General features: G+C 43.0%; 1 protein-coding gene across 2 annotated transcripts in view; it reads left to right on the top strand.

The window, feature by feature from the left end:
* The window catches only part of uacab (uveal autoantigen with coiled-coil domains and ankyrin repeats b), a 48155-nt gene extending 31288 nt beyond the window's left edge, over positions 1 to 16867 (top strand). For both annotated transcript variants that reach the window (XM_084476317.1, XM_084476318.1), the window contains exons 5-19: positions 2843 to 2900; positions 3280 to 3350; positions 3812 to 3918; positions 5900 to 6081; positions 6957 to 6994; positions 7607 to 7672; positions 7764 to 7871; positions 8342 to 8374; positions 8933 to 9025; positions 9650 to 9680; positions 9791 to 9840; positions 10216 to 12888; positions 13136 to 13288; positions 13932 to 13997; positions 14348 to 16867. In XM_084476317.1, coding sequence (XP_084332443.1) covers positions 2843 to 2900; positions 3280 to 3350; positions 3812 to 3918; positions 5900 to 6081; positions 6957 to 6994; positions 7607 to 7672; positions 7764 to 7871; positions 8342 to 8374; positions 8933 to 9025; positions 9650 to 9680; positions 9791 to 9840; positions 10216 to 12888; positions 13136 to 13288; positions 13932 to 13997; positions 14348 to 14419 — 3801 coding nt within the window. In that variant the 3' untranslated portion in view covers positions 14420 to 16867. The remainder of the gene's footprint in view (positions 1 to 2842; positions 2901 to 3279; positions 3351 to 3811; positions 3919 to 5899; positions 6082 to 6956; positions 6995 to 7606; positions 7673 to 7763; positions 7872 to 8341; positions 8375 to 8932; positions 9026 to 9649; positions 9681 to 9790; positions 9841 to 10215; positions 12889 to 13135; positions 13289 to 13931; positions 13998 to 14347) is intronic.
* The last annotated feature ends 8449 nt before the right edge of the window (positions 16868 to 25316 follow it).

The raw sequence follows: 25316 nt of genomic DNA, 5'->3' as shown, positions 1-25316 counted from the left end.
GGTTAATAATATAATCCGGAGGCGCACACCGCTTTGTGCCGTGATATTATATATATCGCGCCACGCACACCGCGTGTCGCGGGGCGCGGAGCGAAGTGCGGTGTGAACACACCTTAAAGGTGTGTTCACACCGCACTTCGCCCCGCGACACGTTTCAATGTTAAGTGAACGTGGAGACGCGAATCGGGCAAATTTTTTTTTCGCCTATTCGCGCGACAAGATTTGATTGACGGCGCGAAATTTTTCCACGTGAACGGCGAGCGCGTTCACGTGGATTCGCGCCGCAAATAATTCGCTGAAGTTGAAATATTTCAACTTCTTCGCGGCATTCGCGTTGAAACAGCCAATCAGCGTTCACTCCCTGTGGGTAACGTGGGTGAAGTAACGTAAAACAGCCAATCAGCGTTCACTCCCTGGGTGACGTCACGTAACAGCCAATCAGTTCACTCCCTGGGTGAAGTAACGTAAAACAGCCAATCACCGTTCAACCGTTCAGTGAACCGCAGCTTGGAGGAGAAAGTGATTGTTGCCGTTTGCGACTCCCGCTCTATATCTACATATAATATATAAATATCTATATCATATAATATATACAATATTTATAATATCACGGCACAAAGCGGTGTGCGCCTCCGGATTATATTATTAACCCATAAACGACGGGCTCTCCCTCTTCCACAACAGGTACAGACACACATCTCGGCCATGGTTGATGAGAATGAATTGGCATGAATGACCGTTGCCAGGCAAAAAAAAAATTCGCCCCGCGAATGCACACAAAAATGTACAGCGACAGATTATGATTTGTCGCGCGGCAACATTCGCCTATTCGCGCGAATAGGCGAAATGGGACAAAGTGCGGTGTGAACACACAGTAAGTCGCTTTGGATAAAAGTGTCTGCTAAATGTAAATGTAAAGTGCTGTCGCTTTGTCCCAGTGGATAAAAATGTGTTCCGCACAAGTCAGTTTCCAGATTTTTTTTTTTTTTTAAGCATACCCAAAGCAGAACATAGAGCATAACGGTCCATGAATCTTCTCACGCCTTGGTTAACAAAGCACGGTGTCACGTGGCACTTGATGTTCTGTGTTTATGGTCTGAAGAACTGGTGTTGCCAAACCGGAAGCTCTTCGCGGCTAGCCCTGACAGCTCTAATGGTGCCATTCAACCACTGTTATGCAAGACTATATATGTTTTCACAATCAAGCAGGTGGCGGTGGTTGTGACCATCAAGTGGGCTTGTTTGTTCGCCCGCAACGCTAACTTTTGTTAGCGTTGGCATTGTTAGGCGCTGGCCAGTGCACTAATGTGAGCTAGTTGTTTTGCTAGCGGTGGGAAGCTGTTGGCAGTGTTGACAATGCTGCTTGCCCGCAGACCATTCCTGGTGCCGTCACCGCGGCGAAGATAGCTTCTGGACGACTCCCCGGCCCCCCTCTCCCGCCACTCGGTCTCCTCTCTGTCAACTTAAACCCTGGAGGTGTAGAGTTCCCCCCCCCCCCCCCCACCCCCTCCCCCAGGCTCAACAGTTAGCGCCCGCTGACTCGCTCCCACTTGTCATTTGAGCAGCTCTCGGCTTGTTTTTGGACCTTGTTGCTGGAGAGAGTTGAAGGAGGAGGGGGTTTTTTTGTACTTAAGTTGCGGCCTGTTGTGAGTTGAATGGTGTTGCACAATGCTCTTGCTGGCACTGAAGTCCTCAACACTTTCCCATAGGGATTGCTGTTTACTTCTGTGCATTCAGAAGGACCCAACTTCTGTTTAATCAGAAGGCAGTGGAAAAAAATGCAGCTCCTTAGTTGTTATGGTTGCAGAAACAAATCCAGGTTACAGGGACATACCATCAGGCCCATCTTTTATCTGGACGCTTTTATCTGGACGCAGCTTAAGGAAGGGGTAGATACTGAATGTTTAGGGTTTTCCTTTTCAACCTTTTTCCGTTTAAAGGTGCAGCTGTGGGGAAGATTTGAGAGTTGTAAAGACAGAGGGCAGAAAAGCTAATAAGTGAGAAGCATTTGATTAATAAGCACCCCAAAAATAGTCCCCTGACTCTCTGCTCCCTCCCTCACTCCCTCCCTCTCTACGTTTCTTTGAGAATAGTTGTCAGAAATATTTTGAAATTGTCTGAAAATCGTAATTGTCTCACAGCAGGCCAGCAGGCGCAGTCAATTCGAGGCTGATATTTTCATCGAGAATTGCACCCACTAATTGCAGACTGATGGCTGTGGCATTCCTATCAAATTACACTGAAATAATATTTATGTAAAACACTTTTTCACCTTTTTAAGATTGTTTTTGCAACGAAACAAGTACGGGGTTCAAACCATGCATGTTAAATGTTAAAAAGTAAACGCACCATGGTGAGGAGATGACTTATGTGTCCGCTACGGCTGCTCGATTATGGAAAAAATCATAATCACGATTATTTTGGTCAATATTGAAATCTCGATTATTCAAACTATTATTTTTGAGTTTGAAAACATGATGCATTTATTCATAATTTCTCTCCAAAAAAAACACTTTTTAAATGAGAACTTTGAAATTTCCCCTTAAAAAAATACACAAAATGGAATTTATATATTTAAAAAATAAAAAATAAAATAATAATGTTTCAACTCGATTATATTAGTTTGGTGATCGTTTCACTCTGAAATCGAAATCGCAATCAAAATTTGATTAATCGCCCAGCCCTAGTGTCCGCTAATGGTTTTATTCAATGTGTTTCTGTTGGTCTACTGGGGGGTTGAGGATGTATGTCCTAGGTCATTCTTGAGAAGAACCTTGTCAAACATGTTGTTTAATAATGGCTACTGCCACCCTGTGTTAACACCTGCACGGTTGCCTTACAGCACAACTGCCCAGTCGGTAATGTCGATCTTCAGGGGCGAACAGCACTGCACGATGCCGGTGAGAAGATGCTCTTTATTCCACCTCATTTGCATTCACAGTTCAGTTTTCTTGAGACGAAGCTGAAGGACTGCGATGTGCCGCCAGAGGCCTTGCGCAGCGCCGATAAGCTGTACGAAAGGTCGATCACACTTACCACTATGACGGATGGAGGCATTAGCAGCTATGTTTCAAATGTTGGCATTATCACAGTTTCAGATGTTCTCAGTCATTTCAAACCAATTTAAAATGCAGAAAAATAGATAATCATACTTGTATTTATATGCTGAAATACAGCCCAGAGGGTGTGTAAAATATGGTTCAATGCCAAGTGGACTGCAACAATAACTATTCTCTGTCCCACCTCCTCTCTCCCCATCTTCTCCTCCATCCCCCACAGTCATGGCTGGCTGCACATCCAGTGTCAAACTCCTCTCCGACAGTGGTGCTTCAGTGAACGCCAGTGACTTTGTAAGTATCGCTTTCCTCTTCCTTTTTTCATGAAATGCCTTGTCCACATTGTGTTTTGAAATATTGATGCTTGAACTTTATACCTGTAATTAGCGGTGGCCAGCCCTATACATGACAGGGCTGTTTTCACTCAAGTCTATGGTGAAGGCTGTTTGTGAAACTGATGCAGGTCATTGTAACTTGTATGCTCACTCCTCCTCGGCCTGATTCAATCATTCAAAAAAATATTTTTATTGTATGCCACTGCTGTCTTGGCCGGGTCTCTCTTGTATAAGAGACATTACATCTGAATGAGACCAACCTGATTAAATAAAGGTGCAATTCATTTCGGCCTGTTGTTTATGTGCGTTTGTTCATGCATATCCATATTTACACCACTTGTCAGCCATGCATGCGTGTATTGAGCTGAGCTCATTCACACACAATACCCTCATGTTCACACACTGTGTTTGGTGGTGCAGGATGGGAGGACCCCGCTGGTGCTGGCCACCCAGATGTGCCACCCACACATCTGTAAGCTACTGCTGGAGAGGGGAGCTGATATCACCCTCCGGGACAAGCAGAACAAGTAAATGCACACACACGCACACACGCACGCACGCACACACACACACACACACACACACACACACACACACACACACACACACACACACACACACACACACACACACACACACACACACACACACACACACACAGGTACACAAGGGTAGCATTGGGTCTGGCAGCACAGGACGGCCACAGTTGGAATTTTTCAGACAGAGCACAGACAGAGAGACAGAGGATCCATTAAATGTGTGAAGGAGAAAACAGTCAATAATAATGTGTAGAGGACATTGAGATCCATTTCTAAATTCTGATGTTGGTGTGGAGTTTGGATGTAGTGGCGGGACCACATCACTGCCGAGTCCTCTCTGATGGATATGAAACGGGACACTAGGTTGCGGATTAGAGTAAACCGTGATGGTCGAAAGGCCAGTGGCAGATTGCCCAGTGATGTTTCTGGTGCTTGAAGTATGCCAATAATATCTTTCATAGAGCAACCACATTCTCCAACTGTTTATAATAGTGTTTTTATTAAGTTAGTTTACCTTGTGTGGAGATATCTCTCTCTCCCTCTCTCTATCGGTGTCTCTCTCTCTCTCTCTCTCTCTCTCTCTCTCTCTCTCTCTCTCTCTCTCTCTCTCTCTCTCTCTCTCTCTCTCTCTCTCTCTCTGGCTCTCTGGCTCTCTCTCTGGCTCTATGTGTGTGTGTTGTCTAGTTGAATGTTTTAAATGTCATACATGTACTGGTGGAAGGTTGTTGCATCAAGAGATGCTCTACCATAAGCAATTACCTCTGACTATGGTGGCAATTGGTGAAATTGATAGTATCTTTTAATTATAACAAGTAACTTCTTACTCACACAAAAGACTTTGACGCACTGCACACACACAATCAATTGTAAAGTTATTTTTGCCATTTAATGTATAGTGAGAAACAAACTACACTATCTAACAGACTCCAGGTGTCCTACAGCGGTCTTCCTCCCACAGTAACTCCCTGAGACATCTGTTAAGAAACAGTTTTCAGTTTTCCTGGCATTTAAAGACAACTTGACATTTACATTCTGTGTCTTTTATTTAGTGATGAGAAAAATTCCAGCTGTGGCCGTTGTCCACATTTTTCTTTGCCCTACTGTCACAGCCAATCAGAGAGCAAATCTGCCAGTGCCAGTGCAACCCTTCTATCCCAAAGAGGCAGGGAATCCGGACATTCCAACGGCTACAGGCCGTTGTTATTGTCTACATTGTTGTTTTTCTACACATACCAGAGCACGGGCAAAAAGCAGGCCCTGACTCGTACTCCAGCTTAATGGGACATTCGATTCTCTATTTGTAATGAGGGCAGGACATTTGCATGGATGGGTGGGATATTATTTATTTAGACAAAGGACGCAACTGCACCAGCTTGTGTTTGCTCAAATTAAAACTCAGTTATATAAATATTAACAAAATAGTAACACTTATATTGTGCTAATTTAAAAAATCCCCAGTTAAAAACTGGGGTTGTGATATATAGCACGTTGGCACTATGCTACAGACCGAGGTGTTGCTTCCAAACACGTTGGAGCACTCACATGAAAGTGCAATTATGGCCGGTTTATCCAGTGTTCCCTTGATTAGTCATTGCACCACAGTTCTGCAGCCTCACCCAGCCTCAAAGCAAGGCTAGGTGAGGCTGCTGTCCTGGCACTCAATGTACACACTTATTGTACGTTGTACATCCTGGTACTTAATAATAGTACTTAGCATTGTGTATTTTATCCTAGCTATCTTTGTTGTGTACAGGGAATGAGTTAACCTATCGATTGTAAGTCCTTGGTGCTTGTTTCTATGAACACGGTCTCACGGTCAAATACAATGCGTGTATATAACGAAATACATTTAATGAAAGGAATTGTATGAATGCAAAGTGAGGCCAACATGTGCACCTTGTGGCATTGTGGATATTCAGTGGTGTTTCGTAAACACAAGATAAACATGTTGGTCTCCCCTCCCCCGCAGGACGGCGCTGATCCTGGGCTGTGAGTATGGCTGTAAGGACGCCGTGGAGGTCTTGCTGCGGGGGGGAGCGGATGTAATGGCGGTGGACGGCCTTGGTCACGACCCCTACCACTACGCCCGCCTCAACAAGAACCAGGAGCTCCTCGCCATCGTCAAGACCCACCTGGACAACGCCAACAGAGGTAACCCCGATCCGCTCAGCAGTCATGGGGTCATGTGGGTGTCCATAGCTTCTACTCTTACCATGGATCGAAATATGTGCCATCGATATCAACAAATTGTTTAACTTTAATGATTGTTGGTAATGGAATACATTCAAGTGTTTTGGTCTTTGTATATAAAATTTGATATGGGTTGAGACTGTCTATTAACAGACTTGTTAATAGTTGGGATGAATCTTTGGTCATATGATCATATGACCCTGGCTTATGTATGTCGCCATTACCCTCAGGCTAGTGAATAGCATATCAATGTCCTGTATCACATAGCATGGGCAACAGCCCTAACTGTCTCAACACAAATTACACAAAAATGACGTTACGTCTTCAGTATTATTGGCCTTTTCACTCGGCTCACCTTGTTAAATACATCTTTAGACTCTTAGTGGGTCAGTTTGTGATGCAAGTTGAAACCGGGTGAGCTCACATTCTTTGCATCTCGACTCGCATCTTATCATTAAAATGAAAATTCATGTCTTGGCTTTGCTCACTTAGCAGGCTTGGTCAAATGAGCTACCTGACCATACAGTCGAAAATGTCCACAGTATTCATGTCTATGGGTTTCTTTAATCATGGAAAAAAAAAAAAAATTAAATTGCCCTCATTATAGTCTGATTGTCTGCTTCTTTTCCCACATGCTTGATATTAATTATCCCATTTTAATTACGGTATTGCTCTGGATGCATCAACCACCCCGACCCCCCTCCGTTCACGGCTGTCATTATCCTTGAGCCGGAGCTGTGGAAACATACAATGTCTTTTCTCCAACTAGTTATTACCATCTGTCCCCCTGCAAAGACACTGAAGTAATTGTATATGTTGTCGTTTTATCTTTCCAGTGAAAGACGCTATCAAGTTGGAACAAAGAAAGCGTCAGGTAACCCAGCCGCACTCCCCACATGCACATGAAACAATAAAATGTAGTGTAGGCAGACAACGTAAGCATAAACTGAGTAATCCTACACCAATTGCAAACTTGTACAGACGATGAGTGTAAAGTCAAAGTGTGTAAATGTAAAGTAGAATTGTGTAAATCCTCTGTATGGATCTGTATGTATGGAATCCATCTGACCCGAAGCCTTAAACACCTCACCATGTTATTAAGGCTATTAAGGCTGTGTGCCTCAACTTCACTGTCAGCCACTTCACACAAGTTAAGGGAGAACAGCCTTTATGCTTCACACGGCCTAATGTGAATAGCAATCAGCTGACCTTTAGGCACCAATGTTTTTTTTCACAAATCCCATTGTTGGAAACGCAATGACTCCTGGACGACACACAGAAGCTATGTTTTGGCAAAAATAATAGTCGTTTTTTTAATATATAATTGTTTCAATAGTATTTACCTTCTCTCTTAAATAAAAATAAGTGTGCAGTTGCTTGGTGTCATGTTGCCTGTGACTGCCCCCTAGTGTACACAATTAGGAATAACGTTTCATTGGTTCAATGACTGTTGATTTCAATGGAGACATTTTGTGTATTTTAACAGCAGTCACTGCGTAAGGCAGAGGAGAAGTCAGAGGTATTTGAATCCAAAAGAGACCAGAAGATTCATGTAAGTTTAAGTGTGTGTGTGTGTGTGTGTGTGTGTGTGTGTGCGCGTGTGTGAGTGAGAGAGAGGTTAATTGTGCTTTGGTTGTGTTCAGGACTTGGAGAGACAGAATGAGAACCAACAGGAGAGTTTGCGGAAGTTCCAGCAGGAGCAGAGGACTCTTTTGGAGCAGGTCAACATGTTGCAGCAACAGCTAAGTCAGGTAGCTTGTACACTATACACAGCTAGAGGGCTACCCATTCTCTCATCACTGGCAGGGACCTCACTATAGGCTATCACGAATTCAGAGTGCCGATATGATATGCATTGCGATTGTAAATATTCAATTATGTAAATATAAAAATATAGCGAAATGATATTGTGCAATTTACGATTTTTTGTCATTTACCTTTTGGGTTGGGGATGTACATGTCATTGTCTGGCACAATGCAATGAACATAGTTGGTGTGACTTGACTACAGACGACTACACTATAACTCCCTCTGTAGGACGATGCCATTTGTTTGCGTGCACTAAGATTGCAAAGAATGATGGTAGTGTTATGAGGCAATTTTTTTTGTCTCCCATCCCCTGACCTCTGAGGGGTTATGGTCCCTGTTCAGGGAGAATCTACTGCTTGAGGAGAAGGGCAGTTTTAACTTAACCGGTCATAATTCTCTTTTTTCTATGTAGGAAAAATTCCCTGTTGAAGATGTAAACAAAGAGGTAAGGGATACTCAATGGTCAAAGACATTGTTTAAAACCAGCACATCAAATCTTTTGTAGTTGCCCCTTGGTAATGTATACAGCCTCGAAGCAGATGGAAATATGTATATATTATCTAAATGCCATTTAACTTGACATATATGGCTGTTTTCTGTTTGGCTGCCTAATCATTCTGCTTTGTTGAATAAAATATTGAATGACGTCTCTAAATAGCACACTATAGGACTGAGGGGAATTGGGTATTTTCTCAAATATGGCTTGCATGACATCACTCTCCCTAAAACCTCCTGGGCAGCAATAATAACATACATTTATTCATATTGCACCTTCAAAAAATGCAGTATAGAAGAAGTTGCTGAAATAAAATGGTAGTGGAAATGCTGTATTCCTGGGTATACCCCTTAACACACCGAGTGTAAGCCACACAGATCAATGTACCCTGAAAGGTTAATCTATGACATTTTGGCTCCTCTGTTAAAAATCACATGCATTTCTAGTATGCTGTGTTTCATTATGTTGTCAATTCCTCACTCTCATTGTGTTTCTCTTTTTGACTAGAGAGAACAGCTGAAGAGGCTTACAAGTGTCAAGGAAAGAGAGGAGGGGACTCGGGTCCCAGAAACGGTCAAGGTCCAGCTGAAGAACACCGTGGTGAGTAAAGCGGGCAGCGTAACTTCTTGCGGTAAAGCAGTTGGCGAGGTTCCAGGAATAAAACAAATTATAACTTCACAAATTTCCTTTTGTACCTTTTGTAACTGAATGTTTGATTGACGTTACCTGGTAACCCATATCTATGATATTTAAAATGTTGTGCATTTTTAAGTCAAGTACAGGATCAAACCATATCACTACGATGTAACCCACAACATCGCTTGCAAGATGTGTCAATTCAAATTCCAGTCATGCATTGACTGAGCCATGCATCAAATCCCAAAGGAACTTATAATTACCTTCAGTTCAAATCATTAATTTCATTTTAGTGATGTTTTGCTTGCTGTAGTTACCAATGTTTAAGTATGCGTATTAATACGAACCATAACCTGTAAACAAAACAAAGTACCCACTTCATGATGGACCCACAGCCTTCATGTTGTTGTTGCTATGCTGTTCCTTGTTGATTTATTACTATTATTAGTGACGATGAATGTTATTATTTTTCTTCTTCTGAAAAGTGTGCATGCCAAAATGAAAACATTATGGAATTACACAAGTAAAGAAAATATTGTTCAAGTTTCAATGAATTCCTGTAATATGTCATATGCTTGTTTTTTACAGGGTGACTATTCTGGGCAGTCAGTGATAAAGGGTGAGTTGGGATCCATGATCCGTTCTCATTTTACTTTCTATTTGCTAATGTATACCACAAGCATAAAGGAATGCACAGTGCTGAAGTTGTGATCTGTGTTTCTTCTGCAGGAAAGGAAAACATTTTGTCCAGGCAATCTCACAGCTTTGATTCTGCTCAGGTAGGCTGAAGCCTCTGTTTAACGTCATTCTTAACAAGGCTATGGAGATGGCTTATGTTGGCTTATGATGGCTTAAATTGGCCATGTGCTTAGAAGTGCAATTTTGCAGGCAAAGCTGGTGAAACTCTCTGAAAAATTTGCTCTGACCCTGGGGATAAAATTGTTTTACTCCAAAAATGGTCTGATCTTCAAACCAACAGATAAAGCCTTCAATTGATGAAGTCTATCTTTCTCAAAGTAATATGTATTATTTAATTTAATTTAGGTAAAAATAAGCTTAAGGTTAGCTTAGAATGACTTATTGAATAGAAGGTTAAAAACAAGGTAGCAATAAAAAAAAAAAATATATATATTTGTTATGTATTAAACATGTAGATGCTCCAGAACACCGGTGCCTCGCGCTCCGGCTCCAGAGCCGTGGCGTCCGGTCAACACGGAGCGGGATGGGACCCCGCAGGTGAGACAGACACGCTCCGGCGGGAGCTGGACACTGTAAAGAAGCGGCTGCATGTGGCCGAGGAGGACAGGGCCCGCTTGCAGTCAACACTGAACCGCAAGAATCAGGAGTGCCAGGACGTGGCTGCCAGCCGTGAGGCGCTGCAGAAGCAAGCGGACCAGCAGGTCCAGGAGCTAGAGGACGCCCTTGGCGACGTGCAGAAGAGGATGGTGGACTCGGAGTGCAAGGTCAAGCAACTGCAGGCCCACGTGGTGGCAGTCAAGGAACACCTCGGAGGCCAGGCCGCCGAAGAGCTCCGTGGCCAGCTGCAGGAAGTCAAGGCCAAGTACGAGGGGGCCTCCGCCGAGGTGGGCCGCGTCCGCAACCGCCTCAAGCAGAGCGAGAAGGCCCTGGAGGAGTACAAGAGCAGTGAGGGCCAGCTGGCCACGGAGGTGGAGCGGCTGGGCCAGGAGCTGGGCGCACTGTGTGACGAGCGGGACGAACTGGCTCGCGTGCTGCAGCAGACGCAGACTCAGCTGCAGGATGCCAAGGCAAAGCCCGGCAACATGGTGCCGGCCGAGAAGTTTGACAACATGAAGAACCTGCTGACCAACGCGGTGGATGAAAAGGAGCGGCAGCTGGCCGAGCTGAGGGAGGACTACGACCGGGTGCTGGAGGAGGTGGCCGAACTCCACCGGGCAGCGGACAACCAGTCGCCGCAGGGGGGGAAGGTGACGATGCCTGCGGAGGAGCACCAGCGAATCAGGGCCGCTCTGGACGATCAAAACGCCTCGCTGAAGAGGAGACTCGCTGACGTGACCGCGAAGAGCCAGGAGCTCATCCGAGAGATGGAGGAGAGCGAGGAGGAGCGAGAGATCCTGCGGGAGCAGCTGGACGAACTCAACAGCAGGATGGAGGTGGAGTTCGTGCCCCTAGGGGAGCACGAGGAAGCCAAGTTGAACATGGTGAAGGCCATGGAAGAACTTGAAGACAAGATTGTGGAAGCCAGTGAGCGCTTTGGCAAAGCAGAGGCGCAGGTCCAGCAGCTTGACAGCGATCGGGCATCCCTACGCCAAAACGTCACCAGTCTGAAAACTTCCAGTGAAAACCACAAAAGCGAAATGGAGGCCGTTATGTCTCAAAATGCTGAGATGGTGGGGCAGCTGGAGTTTTTGCAGAAGAAATGCGAGGGCCGAGAGGAAGAGTTGGCTCGCCTGACGGAGCAGAGCGGGTCTCTGGAGCAGAGGCTGGACAGGGACTATGTATCCAGAGAGCGGCACGAGCAGGTGAATAGGGAGCTCAGCATGGCGTTGGAGACCGCTGTAGCCCAGATATCCAAGTTGGAAGCCAAGGAAAAAGAAAGTGGTGAAGAGTTGAGGAATGTGAAGGATGGAAGCAACATGTTGAAAGAGAAGCTAGAGAAGGTTCTCTGGGAGATGGAAAAGGATTACGTGAGCCTGGAAAAGCATGAAGCCATCAAGGTCAAGTTGAGCACCAAGGTTAGTGAGGCAGAGAGCAATGCAAAGGAAATGTCTGAAATGTATGTGTCATCCCAAGAGGAAATGAGAAAGCTGAATGAGGAACTGGAAGCTCAAAAGAAAGAGCTTGACACCATCCATGAGGCGATCGCATCCAAGTTCGTCCCAAGGACAGCTGTCAAGGAGGAAGAAAACTCCTATAATGCTACGGTTCAAGACCTGACTGAGAAGCTATTGAAAATGGAGGAAAATTACAACGCAGAGAAATCGGCAGGCGAACACCTGAGGCGAGAGATTGAGAATCTAAATCTAGAGGTCGGTTCACTACAGGAGAGACGCAACGAAGTGGAAGGGCAGTTCAAGGGCAAGTTGGAGGAGGCCACACTAAAGTCAATGAATGTAGCGCGTGAGTACAGGGAAGAGGCCACAATAAGGGCCAAACTGGAAGAGCAGAATGCACTGAACAACGCCAAGATCCATAGCCTCGAGATGCGTCTCCAGGCGGAGTTGACTCGGATCCAGGGGTACAACGTGGAGCAGCAGACCCTCAGGGGCAGCATGCACCAGACCCGGACAGAGTTCAAGGAGGCCACGGATGCCCAGCGCCAGGAGGCCCAGCGGGCGAACTCCCTGCAGGAGGAGCTGCAGAGATGCCAGGAGGATCAGGCGGCCATCCTCGCACAACACGATCAGAAGAAAGAGGCCTTGGAGGCCGAGGTGGCGGAGCTCCGCGGGGTCCTCCGCGAAGAGCAGGAGAGGGCTGAGGACGTGTCGGCGCTGCGGTCGGAGCTCCTCCGGGCCACCCATGCCCTTGAGGAGCACCGGGACAGCGAAGAACAGGCGAGCCAGCTGAAGGCAGAGAACCAGCGGCTGGAGGAGGAGGTGGGCAAGCTGGGCGACCGGCTTCTGGGGGTGACGGAGCGGTGCAACGGGCTCCACAGCGACACCGTCCAGGCCCGCGAGGCAGAGGAGCGGGCAAGGACGGAGGTGAGGAGCACGCTAGAGAAGGGCCAGGCCATCGAGTGCGAGAGGAGGGAGTTGAAGGAGAGGTACGACGAGTCCCTCTGCACCATCGGAGACCTCCAGAGGAGGATCCAGTTGTCGGCAGAGCAGATCCAAGTCAAAGAGAAGAAGGTATTCAAGCAGTCTTCAACTAAAATTATATATCCTTATTCAACTTTATAGTCCATTATTGGTGTTTCCCTTTTTGAAAACGTGGATAGATACAGGACCTTTTTGGATGGGGTTGATTCATAAATGCACCAATTCAAGTTACAAGTGCTGAATGTAAATTGTTTGAAAGTAATTTAAAGACATTAGGCTGTCACATTGGTGTTCATGGTGGGTGCGTGTGCTTGCTTGTCATTGTGTCCCTGTCCAGATCATGGAGCTGATGACAGATGTGGAGCAGCTGAAGCAGGCTGTGAATGGTCTGTCTCAGCTGGCGTACGCCGGCAGTGCGCCCAACAAAAGACAAACGCAGCACATTGACACACTCCAAGGCCAACTCAAGAGCCTGCAGCAGCAGCTGGCTGTAAGTGGACACACTTTATATCCACCAGCATTTAATCATAACGGGATCTAATAGTTTGGATCCCTTTACAGTACATGAGGCAGTAGCCCCCACCCCCCCTCACATATAAACATCTGTCACAGACACAAAGAGGACTACTTTTCTTTCTTTGTTCATTTTTTTTTTCAAGCATGAGTTGTTGAGTTCGCTGATTTGCTGATGAGTGTCGGCACTCTTTAGCTTTGTTTATCAAAGAACCGTACTGTACTCATTTTATCAGTTTGCAATCTATTATTTGGACTCTAAACAAAGGCATCATGGTCCTACCTGAATCCAGATGGGCCAAAATGAATGGGGACAGTGGTAAAACATATTTCTCATTACTTAAGCATAATGGATAGTGTTCCTGCCAAAATGAGGAGAGTTCTCCCGCGGGGTCTTTATTTACGAGTTGTTCTCTATCTTAGCGACATAAATGAGGCCCTGATTTCTCCAAGCGACACATCTGGAGCTGAACAATGTGTAATGGAAATTTGGCCAACATCAAGCCTATTTGAGAGTGTTTATTTTCCTCACAATTTAATTAATCTCTCTCCCCAACCCCTCCCCTCTCCATGTCCTCTTCTCTCTTGTGCCCATGTCTCCATGTCTCTTCCTGGCCTAGGACGCTGAGAGGCAACACAGGGAAGTGGTGTCCATCTATCGAACTCACCTCCTCAGTGCGGCACAAGTGAGTCATCATGTCCGGAGTAATCATCACATCCTTAGCTTAACAACACTAAACCCTCTTTCACTAAACAAATACCTAAAATGATCAATTATAAACTTTCTACCTAGAGCACACTGTGGATATTCATGCCATGAATTGAAATAATTAATAGGTCCTATTCTCTCTGTGGATCCTTATTTTCTGTTGTAATTTTCCCTGTCTGTTAAAATAATATCCTTTGTACTTTAATCCAGCAAAACCTTTATCCTAGTTGGCACATAGTGTCATTGACCATCAATTTCAGCAACTCCGCTTCCACTAGGTGAATGATTCGCCCGATGAATGACATATCATGTTTGTGGCTCTCCTAGGGCCACATGGATGAGGATGTCCAGGCTGCCCTGCTCCAGATAATCCGCATGAGGCAGGAGTTTGTCTGCTGAAGGGACCTGCCCACACAGAGAGAGAGAGAGAGAGAGTGTGTGTGTGTGTGTGTGTGTGTGTGTGTGTGTGTGTGTGTGTGTGTGTGTGTGTGTGTGTGTGTGTGTGTGTGTGTGTGTGTGTGTGTGTGTGTGTGTGTGTGTGTGTGTGTGTGTGTGTGTGCCACTCTGTAATTGCCTAAACATGTACACAGGTTGTACATTGGCTGGGAAGTCCATGGGAAACGTGTATGTAGAGCACTTATAGAAAACCTTATTGTGGGAGGATCTGTCTGTCTGAATTATCAAATCATTTTGAAGCGATGCGTTCTCAGTGATTAGGGCCTTTTATCTCCTTTTATCTAAGGGGCTGTATCTGCTGCTTATACTACTATTGTCTATTTTTACTAATGACAGGTGTAAAGCACTGCTTGGATTTAGGTGATTCTGGAAAACCATTTCTGTGTTCTGATTGTGAACTCTTGAACCACCCAGCTGAAGTGTAAGCTGATTATAGAGAAGCCCAGATTGTATCTGATTCACATAAACGCATGAGTCTGATTCACTGGGCCGTGTAAAGTGTCCACTGGTCGGATCATTTAGATGCCAACACCTCTGCTTCCTACACTGACCTCTACTAGTAGTACTAGTAGAGATACACATAACATTTTCATGTGGTGAAAAAAACATTTTTCATATCCAATTAAGTCTTCCATAAAAAAGTCGGACAGCATTTGTTGGTGTATGAATGAGTGAGACTGTTTCAAGATATTTATTTTTTGATACAGTGATTCTGGATGGGTTTTTAATCAAGCTATTCAAGAGTAACCAAACAATGAGATCAAATGAAATACGACCTCAGGGATAGAAACGGCAATTGCAACAAGCTGTTGTTTCACCAGTGATGATACTAATTGGTTCTAATGAGTGAAAACTGATGCCTCTTGCATGCTGTATTTAGTCTGTATGGCATGTGACATGGCACAAGCTGTCGATAGGACATCCTCGGTTCAGCTCCTGTCCCTTTGGTTGGATTTGTAGCGTTTGGTTTCACGATAAGCATTAACAACACAGTTCACTGATTATATAATGGTTTGTTTGAAATCATGGATACGAGTCCTGGTGTGTCTGAATGGGACTGAGAAGCCGCTTCTTGTTGAGTTGTGAAGAGCAGATCCCATTTGCTGTGTGCTACAGTTTGCTGTGGTGCGTCCTCCTTCTAGATGAAACAAGAGTGCCCTCCTTCTAGATGAAACAAGAGTGCCCTCTAGTGCTAGGACTTGGCAGGCCAAGTCAATAGGACATTAATTAAAGTGGCTCGGGGTTGGGCAACAGTTATTTTTAAGAAAAACATTTGTATGTTTGGTCGTAACATGAAGATTATTTGACCATTTGATTTTAGAATCAAAAGCTTTTAAAAGTCATACCCATAAAAGGGGTATATACTATATTGTTGTAAAAGTATAGTAAAAGCTGATCTTCTATGCTGTTAACAGCATTGCAAAATCATAATGAAAATCCCCCACTTTACTTCTCAGTCGTTGAAGTGTAAACCTGTGTTCACCTTTATCCAACCCAAGAAATGAATTCCCCTTTTTCTTTTAACAAATGTTGTTCACCCCTGAGCCAGCTCTCGTGACTTGTCATGATTTGTTGTCGTGGTGTTATGATTGTTGAGCTAGTCTCTTTACACTGATATATATTTTTCATAGCTTTGTACTACTTTGATTACTCTACACTATGTGATGATATAGATGATATTCAGCTGGTCTGGAGTAGAATGGCATACACTCAGAGGATAACCTTTTACTTTAGGAAGCTATTTGATGAGGTTAATTAAATGGGTTTCTTTTTTCTGTGGATGGCTACCATTTAAGGTTTGCCAAAGTCAAGCACTCCAACGTCTTCTCAAAGCTAACATGCTCTGTTAACTCCAATTAATCAATAGTTGTTCTGATACCTTTTTAGCAACAATAAAAAAATCGATACCGTACAAAAATATTTAAAGGTTAATGGTACTTTCAAATCTATCTTTTTTTTGTTTAAAAGTTATTGGTAATTTCTCAAGTTGTATCTCTCCAGTTAATACAATATAAGCCAAATCTGTCATTTTCTTTTCTTTGAAAAAAATACCCTTTGTGTTTGTGAAATAGTGATGTAAGATCAATTAAAGTGCCTAACATAGAAAACAAACTTTGGGTCATTTTCTTTTGTTGCTTGATGACATTCATACATGATATAATTGGATTTATGTTAACACAAATAAACATTTATGTTGCAAAGTACATCCAACAGTCCTGGATGTACTTTTATGACTCTCCCGTCTCTCTCGTCTTCCTTTTGTGGGAAGGAAAGCGGAGATCATGTGGTTTCACTTTAGGTACAATCAAGGCAGGAATGGGAGCGAGTGGCTCTTTGGCACGCTCGGCCCACTTTCATCTTTCAGCTTGTTCTTCTACTGATTTGTATTCCCCCCCCCCACCCCTTTCCTTCACAAGATTTATTTTTCATTAAAAGTCTTTGTAACAGGATACCAAAAGTTTCCCTGGAGACCGAAAGGAGTTGTGGCTATCTTGGTTTCTGATCTAAAGGCAGATGATTCACTGCCTGCGCAGCGGCACAAGGGCCATGGAAGCAAATCCCAATGCCGCAAAGTTGCCATTTCCTCTAAGGCATTAAACGCATATGTAAACCAATAACCTAAAAGTACATCTAAAAGGCCTCTTTCTATTCAGGCCTGTAATGCAAAGGCCATGGCCCTTAAAGCTTATGGTAGTTGCTTACATATGTCTCTGTGCAAACACTCGAATCAATCCAACCTCAACTTGGCACAGGACTTGGATTTCATCATTTTTAAACTATCACAAACTTGTATTCCCCACTTGTGGTAAACCCACCCCTCTGCCCTGCCCCCATCCTTCCCTGGGTTTTATGGCTGTTACCAATGTGGTTTGTGCTGAATAAGCTGTTCTCAGCAGTAAGGGCTAATACAATTCAATCTGTTAGTAGATTGGGTTAATCTCATTTCCAGGCTCTTAATGAGTCCCATATCTCTTCCCGTGGGTATAGTGGTTTACCGCCCTAACCCTCTCTTAAGTCAGTCCTCAGACAAAGGGGGCTTTCCAGAGTTCCATGATGTTAAAATAACTTTACCCTGTTCTCATTTCACTTGCTCCAAAGCAGGAACTGCAGTGAAATTCTTTACACAAAGTATAGCGTGGTCTGTAGGTTACACCCACAGCGACCCCATCAAACACCGACCCCAATACGTTACACATATTTCATTAGGCCGGTCATCAATGTATTATATTATTATTTAGAAATCCTGTCTGAAGTAACATAAGCTATGTATGCCATCTTGATGCAGTTTTACAAGTTTATTTGAAAATGTATTATATATTATCTAGTAATTCTATAACAATTATATTTACTGTACTTATGTGTAGTATATATACTTTTTAATACATTTTTTGGGGTGTTCACAAAGGATAGTGTCAACACCTTTTAGACTATTGGATTTTGACTTAATTTAACTTTCTCAAAATCCTTGTAATCACATTTATTTAAAAAAAATCACATTTGATTTGGGAAAGTTGATCCCTTATTATGTTGAAGGTTATAAGGGTGTCAATTCTGAACCTGTGTAGTCCCCTGAGATTAATTCTGATAAACTATTATAACATGACCTTAAAACAAATAAAAAAATGTTCATCCCATTATTCTCATGTCCCATGTCCTTGTCATACCTTGATGTAGCCTTTATCTCTTCCAAAATAATTGAATTAGACATTAGAAATATATCAAGCCTTTGTCATCTTAGTTTTACTGGTGTTGATTCCGCAGCATTCTTCTGTTACTAATAGGTGATCATTCCAGCACACTAGTTGTAAGCAGTGTATGGGAGGGTTGGTTCGGGTTAGGCCAGGGGCCCCCTTCTCCATTTATTAGTCCCTAGTGGGGTCCGACTACACTTGGCCCCGAGCCGAGACAGCCCAGGGCCCCTTAATGTTTTTGCAGCGTTCCAAAACACTTTGTTGCCTCAATAAAGTTCCTTTATGGGATAACAAGGCTCTGGAGTACACATGGAGCTGATTTGAGCGGAATTATTTCAGCATGGCTCGCTTTCTCAGTTCAACTCCTCCCCTCCCTCAGCTCTTTCTTGTTACACTTGTTTTTCTTTTTTTACCCCACCCATAACCTCAGGAGATTGATTCCCTCTCCTGCCTGGCTCTTGGGGCCCCTGCTGACATGGTCATGATCGGACCTGGAATCTGCACACCTGAGAACCAGGCAGCAGCGGAGCATGGGCATCGCTCTCGCTCTCACTCGCTCTCTCAGGAATTTAACATGTTGAGTTGGAATAGGCAAGAAGCATGAGCCTAAACCCTGTCTACACAACAGGATCATGGTTTTTGCATGCCAGGTTTTCCAAGATGGGTTAAATCCAGTGCTCTTCCTTTGACCTTAAGCCCTATGAAAGGTGTTCATGTACAGAGGGAGATCTTTAACATAGAGCCATGCGTTTTTTATGCGCAAACTCTGGTAATCGGTAGGCACGTATAACGTGCCAATACCTACAGAAAAACCCCTTGGACCCATGCCCCAAAACCCACCGGAAGTCTGCTATTTGCATTTATATTTTTCACTTTCTGTGGCAAATTTCACTTTTTTGCCTTGTATTTCAACAAACTCCTCCTAGGGAATTTATCGGATCTGCTTCAAATTTCGTCAGTACAGTCATAAAATGGAGCTGAACCAACGCCGTGTTATTTGTGACTGTACGTTGAAGGGCATGTCCGTGGCGTGCCGTCAAAGTTGGCCATTTTGAATGGAATTTTTTCACTTTTTCGCCTTGTATTTCAACTAACTCCTCCTAGGGAATTTATCTCATCTGCTTCTACAGATTACATAAATTCGCGAAAAAATTAAAATTAAAACTGTGCGCAGTGTGTGCACTTGTCATCGCACATGTTACGACGGCACGTGACGCGGCCGCAAGCCGGTGCGAGGTCCCGTTCATCACTGCGCGCAGTTTTAATTTTAATTAGGGACCGAGCCAAACATGGCAAGGTCCCTATTGAAACTGTTCCGATTATTCTTCTTCTTATTATTATTTTTAGCCGTTTCGATTGCATTTTTCCCCCCCTGAACATATACGAAAACTCTTTTTTTTTTGGTGCAATTGTGGGGACTGGTGAAAAATTTTATATTCTAGCCGTCAAATTCACATTGGCCCCAAGGTGGCGCTATAGCAACTGTTCAAAAGTGCAAACTTTGCACAAGCAGCACGCGTGAACACATGAAAATCCTCATGATGAACAAAAAAGTCTCTTGAACTGAACATTTCCGGGTTGCCAGATTTTCCGCCATTTTGAATTTTGTTAAAAACAGCAAATTGCCTAAGGATCCCAGGTTTTTCGACTTTGACAAAAATCTTTGGCAGATATCATCTATGGTCGATTATCTTCAATATGACTTAAGGATTAGTCTGTACAATAAAATTTCAAGCTCCCATGAGCCATTGAGTTCTAAAATGGGTGTGGTTGAAAATGCCTAAAAAGTAAATTGCTCATATCAACATCAAGTTGGACTCCTATGATGTTGACCCAGATACAAAAGTTGTTCAGAATCAAATTCTGAACAAGATAAAGTAAAAAAAAATTCAAATGGGGCGTGCCATCAAAATGGGCGTGGCCTGTCACTAAAAGCGCCACAGTTCATAGACACAATGTTTGATTTGAGCGGAACCAACTTAGTGGCCATTGGGGACCAAAGTTCCAACTGCTCAAGTAAAATGAAGTCGATTGCCAAAACAACATGGCCGCCAGAGGAGGGTAAATCACTCAGCGGAGACCGTAATAGTTATGAATATGAAATTCACTGGACACGTGTAGACTGCTGCCTGTAGCTCACATACCAAAAATCCTGGTTCTCATGTTTGTAGCGCCCCCTACAGGAACTTTAAAATGCAGCCCCTACGTCACGTTTCACCAATATGTATGAAACTCGGTAGACACGTACAAGATCACAATACCTACAGAAAAGCCTCTTGGACCCATGCCCCAAAACCCACCGGAAGTCGGAAATTTTGATTTTTCATTTGCACTTTCGGCGGCAATTTTCACTTTTTCGCCTTGTATTTGAACAAACTCCTCCTAGGGAATTTATCGGATCTGCTTCAGAATTGGTCAGTACAGTCATGAGATGGAGTTCAACCAACGCCTTATAACATTTGACTGTACGTTGAAGGGCGTGTCCGTGGTGTGCCATAAAACTTGGCCCTTTTTAATTCCGTGGTCATATTTTCGCTTTTTTCGCCTTGTATTTGAACAAACTCCTCCTAGGGAATTTATCGGATCTGCTTCACAATTGGTCAGTACAGTCATGAGATGGAGCTCAACCAACGCCTTATAACATTTGACTGTACGTTGAAGGGCGTGTCCGTGGCGTGCCGTCAAAGTTGGCAGTTTTTCATGGAATTTTTTCACTTTTTCGCCTTGTATTTCAACAAACTCCTCCTAGGGAATTTATCTAATCTGCTTCTACAGATTACATAAATTCACTAAAAATTACAATTAAAACTGCGCACAGTGATGAACGGGACCTCGTGGCAGCGCACATGTTACGACGGCACGTGACGCAGCCGCAAGCCGGCGCGAGGTCCCGTTCATCACTGCGCGCAGTTTTAATTTTTATTATTATTATTATTATTATTATTATTATTATTATTGACTGTCATGATCTATTGCTTAAATATAAAGAAACTGCAGGGAGAAAATGATAGTTATGTCATTATGACTCTAGTTCTATGATTGCTTGTCCCGTGCGCACTGAAAATTTCAACAATGCACCAATCAACGTGCAACGCACAGCAGCGTTCATCAGAGCAGCTCACACAGGTCACAACAGGTTGGAAACTGGACGGCCATGCCTACAATCATAGAACTAGAGTTGTAACTTATTACATGGGTCTTCTCAATTGCTGTAGAATGCTCCGTTCACTTGCATGGGCCTTCCCAACGTTCTGCGGTCAAATATTGTTTGATAATTGACCGTTGTCAAGGAAAGTGGATACAAGCAACACCTTGACAGATATTTGTAATATATGCAGGAAAATTATCAGGAAGATATCTGGTGAGTCAGAACAATCATGACCATATGTGTGATATGTATCTGTATGTGTGTGTTCCCTTGTTCATCATTTTTGTATATTGAGATTGTTGGTCTTCTCATTATTTTTGTAACAACAATAGGCCCAATAATAATGGCAGTATAGCCTGTATAAAAGTGGGATGCAGTAGCCTAGTTCTATTTGCATCATAATAAGGTGGTTGTTATAGTAGGCTAAGCCACTTGTGTCAAAACCCCTTGCCAAATATCAGAAAGATAATGCCATTAATTATAGCCAATTAATGGAATTTATAAAGACAGAAATGCAAGGCAAACATAATATGCATGTCAATAATTACACAATAAGGTTAAGTTACTTTACTTTGGTCTGCAGAATAGAAGTAACAAAAAATGAAACTAATTCCAATTATCATCCTACATTATATTTACTGCTCACCCAAATGTTAAGGTCAATTGTTCTGAAATACAGATAACAATAGTGCCAGTAGTTATGGGGGTGTCATTTCCAGACAAAGGGATGACTATTTCACTCATGCAACATTCAACCCCTTACACTCCTTTGAGTTCATAAAATCTGTGATCTCTTTTTGGCTTTGAAGGGATGCACTTATCCTCCATCTCAGTTTGCCCACTGAGGTTTTGAAGACTGGCACTGAATTGAGAATATTGATGGAGATGGATGACAATACCTCACAGCGACACCTTTGCCTCACCAAACCTCAATTCCATTTTTTCTTGGATAAGCTTGTTATTATTAAGCCACAAAAGGTTGATGTCAAGAAGGTAATCATGTTCTTGTGGTACTTGGTCAACCAAAACAGTTTCAGGGAGCTGTTGGACAAGTTTGATATATCCCAAGGGGCTGCCCATGATGCCATTGTGGAGATGTTGGGCACCACCTGTGAGCTCACTTCCACATTCAGAATCTGGCCATCCGGCCATGTAATATTGCAGGGTATTGTTGATGGCCGAGGACGATTCATTGACATCTTCGCCAGGCCCCCAGTCCACGACTCTTGCATGTTGAGGGTTCCCCCTTTTTTTTAACTGGGGGGAGAATTTAGGCTCCTTGGAGATAGTGCCTATATTTGTAGACACTATCAGTTCATTGTCACCCCTAAGAGGGACAATGGCGCATTGAGTGTTTCTGACCAGCAGCTGAATGCCAGAGTCAGTAGAGGCAGAGTGGTGGTGGAAAATACTTTTGGACGTCTTAAATGGAAATGGAGGAGGCTTAGGGATCTTCAGAACAGCTGCCTAGATGTCATTGTGAAGATCATCGTCTCATGCTGTGCACTTCATAACATGTGTATTAGGCTGGCGGAGGGAGCATGCAATGAAGACACTAATGGGTGTTCCAGGCAACGGGATCAATGCATAGGGAGAAGAAAGAACCCATTGAAGAAGATTTTATTGTTATGCAATATTTTTTTATTTCCATTATGGAAGCATGTGTTTCTTTTTCCCAGGTATTCCTTTGTACTATCAACATTTTCCTTTAAGAAACAATTTGCTCCATTTTTTTTCATTATTTGCTTGTATTCAAATAAAAAATACATATAATTACATGACCTTTTGTTTGAAAAACATGAAATAAATAAACACTAAATAAGGACAAAATCAGGATCTCATTTAAAAGAAAAATATCATTAATAATAACAAAAAGTATTTACACATGCCTTCCAGTGTGATCAACAACTTCACTCCTTGTCCGACAAAGCTTGCATCAGGTTCTTACAATCGGCATGGGACTGTTACATGAAGTTGAACATTTCATCAAATAGTTTTTGCTTGGTAGCTTCAGCCTCTCTTAAAATGTTGCAGCCCTTTCTTTTGAGGGCAAGAGTAGATGAACTGCCCGGAGAGCCTGACCTCTTTTCCTCTAAGGTCTGAGGTTCTCTGGACAGACAATTGTAACCCCCTTTGCTGTTCCAATTACAGGAAAGTCAACATCACGAGAAGCTATACAATACAATGCAATACAAACTTTATTTATATAACGTCTTTCGTGCAAAGTTGCAATACAAGGTGCTTAACAGAGCAGTAGAAATACAGCAGTACAATTTTAATATAGTAGTATAGTGAAAATCAATAATAAAATAAGTAAAACGATAGTAAATATTAAAAATAGAAATAAATAAAAACTTAATAGAATAGAATAGATAAAGATATGTAAAATTGTGTCATCGGCATAGCTATGAAAACTAATTCTGTGTTCCTTGATGATATTTCCCAGTGGGAACATATACAGATTGAACAGGACAGGTCCCAAAATGGAGCCTTGAGGAACCCCACATCTTATGCTAGTGTTAGCCGAGAAGTGGTCATCAATGGAAACAATAAGTCCTAAACCAGTCTAAAACTGAACCAGAGAGGCCAACATAGTGCTGTAGTCTGTGTATAAGGATGTCATGATCGACTGTGTCGAAAGCAGCGCTTAAGTCTAAAAGTACTAATATTGAGTTTCTTTTCATCCATGTTCATTCTTAGGTCATTAACAACTTTAACTAGCGCTGTCTCAGTGCTGTGGTGAGGACGAAAGCCAGATTGAAACTTGAAACTCATGTAAACAGTTGTGATGTAAATAATCATTTAGCTGCTTATATGGGACCCACATAGGGCTGTTCCCACAGCCCTATGTTCCCACAGCCCTATGTTCCTACAGCCTTATGTTCCCACAGCCCTATGTTCCCACATTTCACTGGTACCTTTGGGTCCTGCCTGACTTGAGCCACAACATCTTGTCGGAATTGAGCTAGGGTTAGCCCTAACCCTAATCTAACCCATTGAGCTAGGGATAGCCCTAACCTAACCCTGTCTGCTATGCTTTTCAACAAATAATGTGGAAAAAAATACTCATTAATTTACTATAAAGTGCTTCCAAAAAATCTTGTGGGAGGATAGGGCATAGATTGAAGAGAAATATAAGGAACACAATACCTAATTTTGAAAATGTCCTAGAAATGTGGGACCATAGGATTTCATTTTGAGAAAAATCTTAGAAATAATAAAAAATCTTAGAAATGTGGGAACATAGGGCTGTGGGACCATTGGGCTGTAGTAACATAGGGCTGACCCCGCTTATATACTAGTTTCTCAAGGATTTTACTTAAAAAAGGAAGGTCTGAAATTGAAATTTGAAATTGTTTAGCACTGAAGAATCCAGATTACTTTTCTTTAGGAGAGGTTTCACAATAGCAGTTTTCAGTGGCATGGGGAAAATACCAGATAGTAGTGAATGATTTACAATCGCTAGCACTTCAACCTCTAGACAACACTAAACAGTTTTTAAAAAGGTGGTGGGAATAGGGTCAAGTGAGCAGGTGGAGGGCTTTACACTTCGTTCCTGAGCATTTGTACATCAACAGCATCAAAAATATTCATAGTATTCTTAGACAGAGGGACAGTGGCTCGTATACATTTAGTATAAGAGGGTTTAGATCCAACCTAATTTTTGTTATCTTGTCTCTGAAAAAGACTGCAAACTCTTCACATTTTGATGTTAAACGAGTGGCTCTTTAGACCAGGATTTATGAGACTGTGAATGGTTGAGAAAAGTAGATTGTCACAAGAGTTAGGAAGAATCTATTGGGGTATGTAATTGATGTGATCAATGAATTTTTTGGCAACATCAGAGGTAAGATAACGTTTCCTAACAACCTGCTTAGTAACATGGCTGGGTGAAGCTAAAAACACAGAGAAAAAAATACAGGAGTGGTCTGAAATTTCCAGGTCGACTACAGAGGATATGTCGATCCTAAGGCCATTGGTAATCACTAGATCCAGCGTA

The sequence above is a fragment of the Micromesistius poutassou genome (assembly GCF_964030765.1).
Source record: "Micromesistius poutassou genome assembly, chromosome: 12".
Taxonomy (NCBI): domain Eukaryota; kingdom Metazoa; phylum Chordata; class Actinopteri; order Gadiformes; family Gadidae; genus Micromesistius; species Micromesistius poutassou.
The sequence above is the reverse complement of the archived record's forward strand: the minus strand, read 5'-3'. Positions and strand labels throughout refer to the sequence as shown.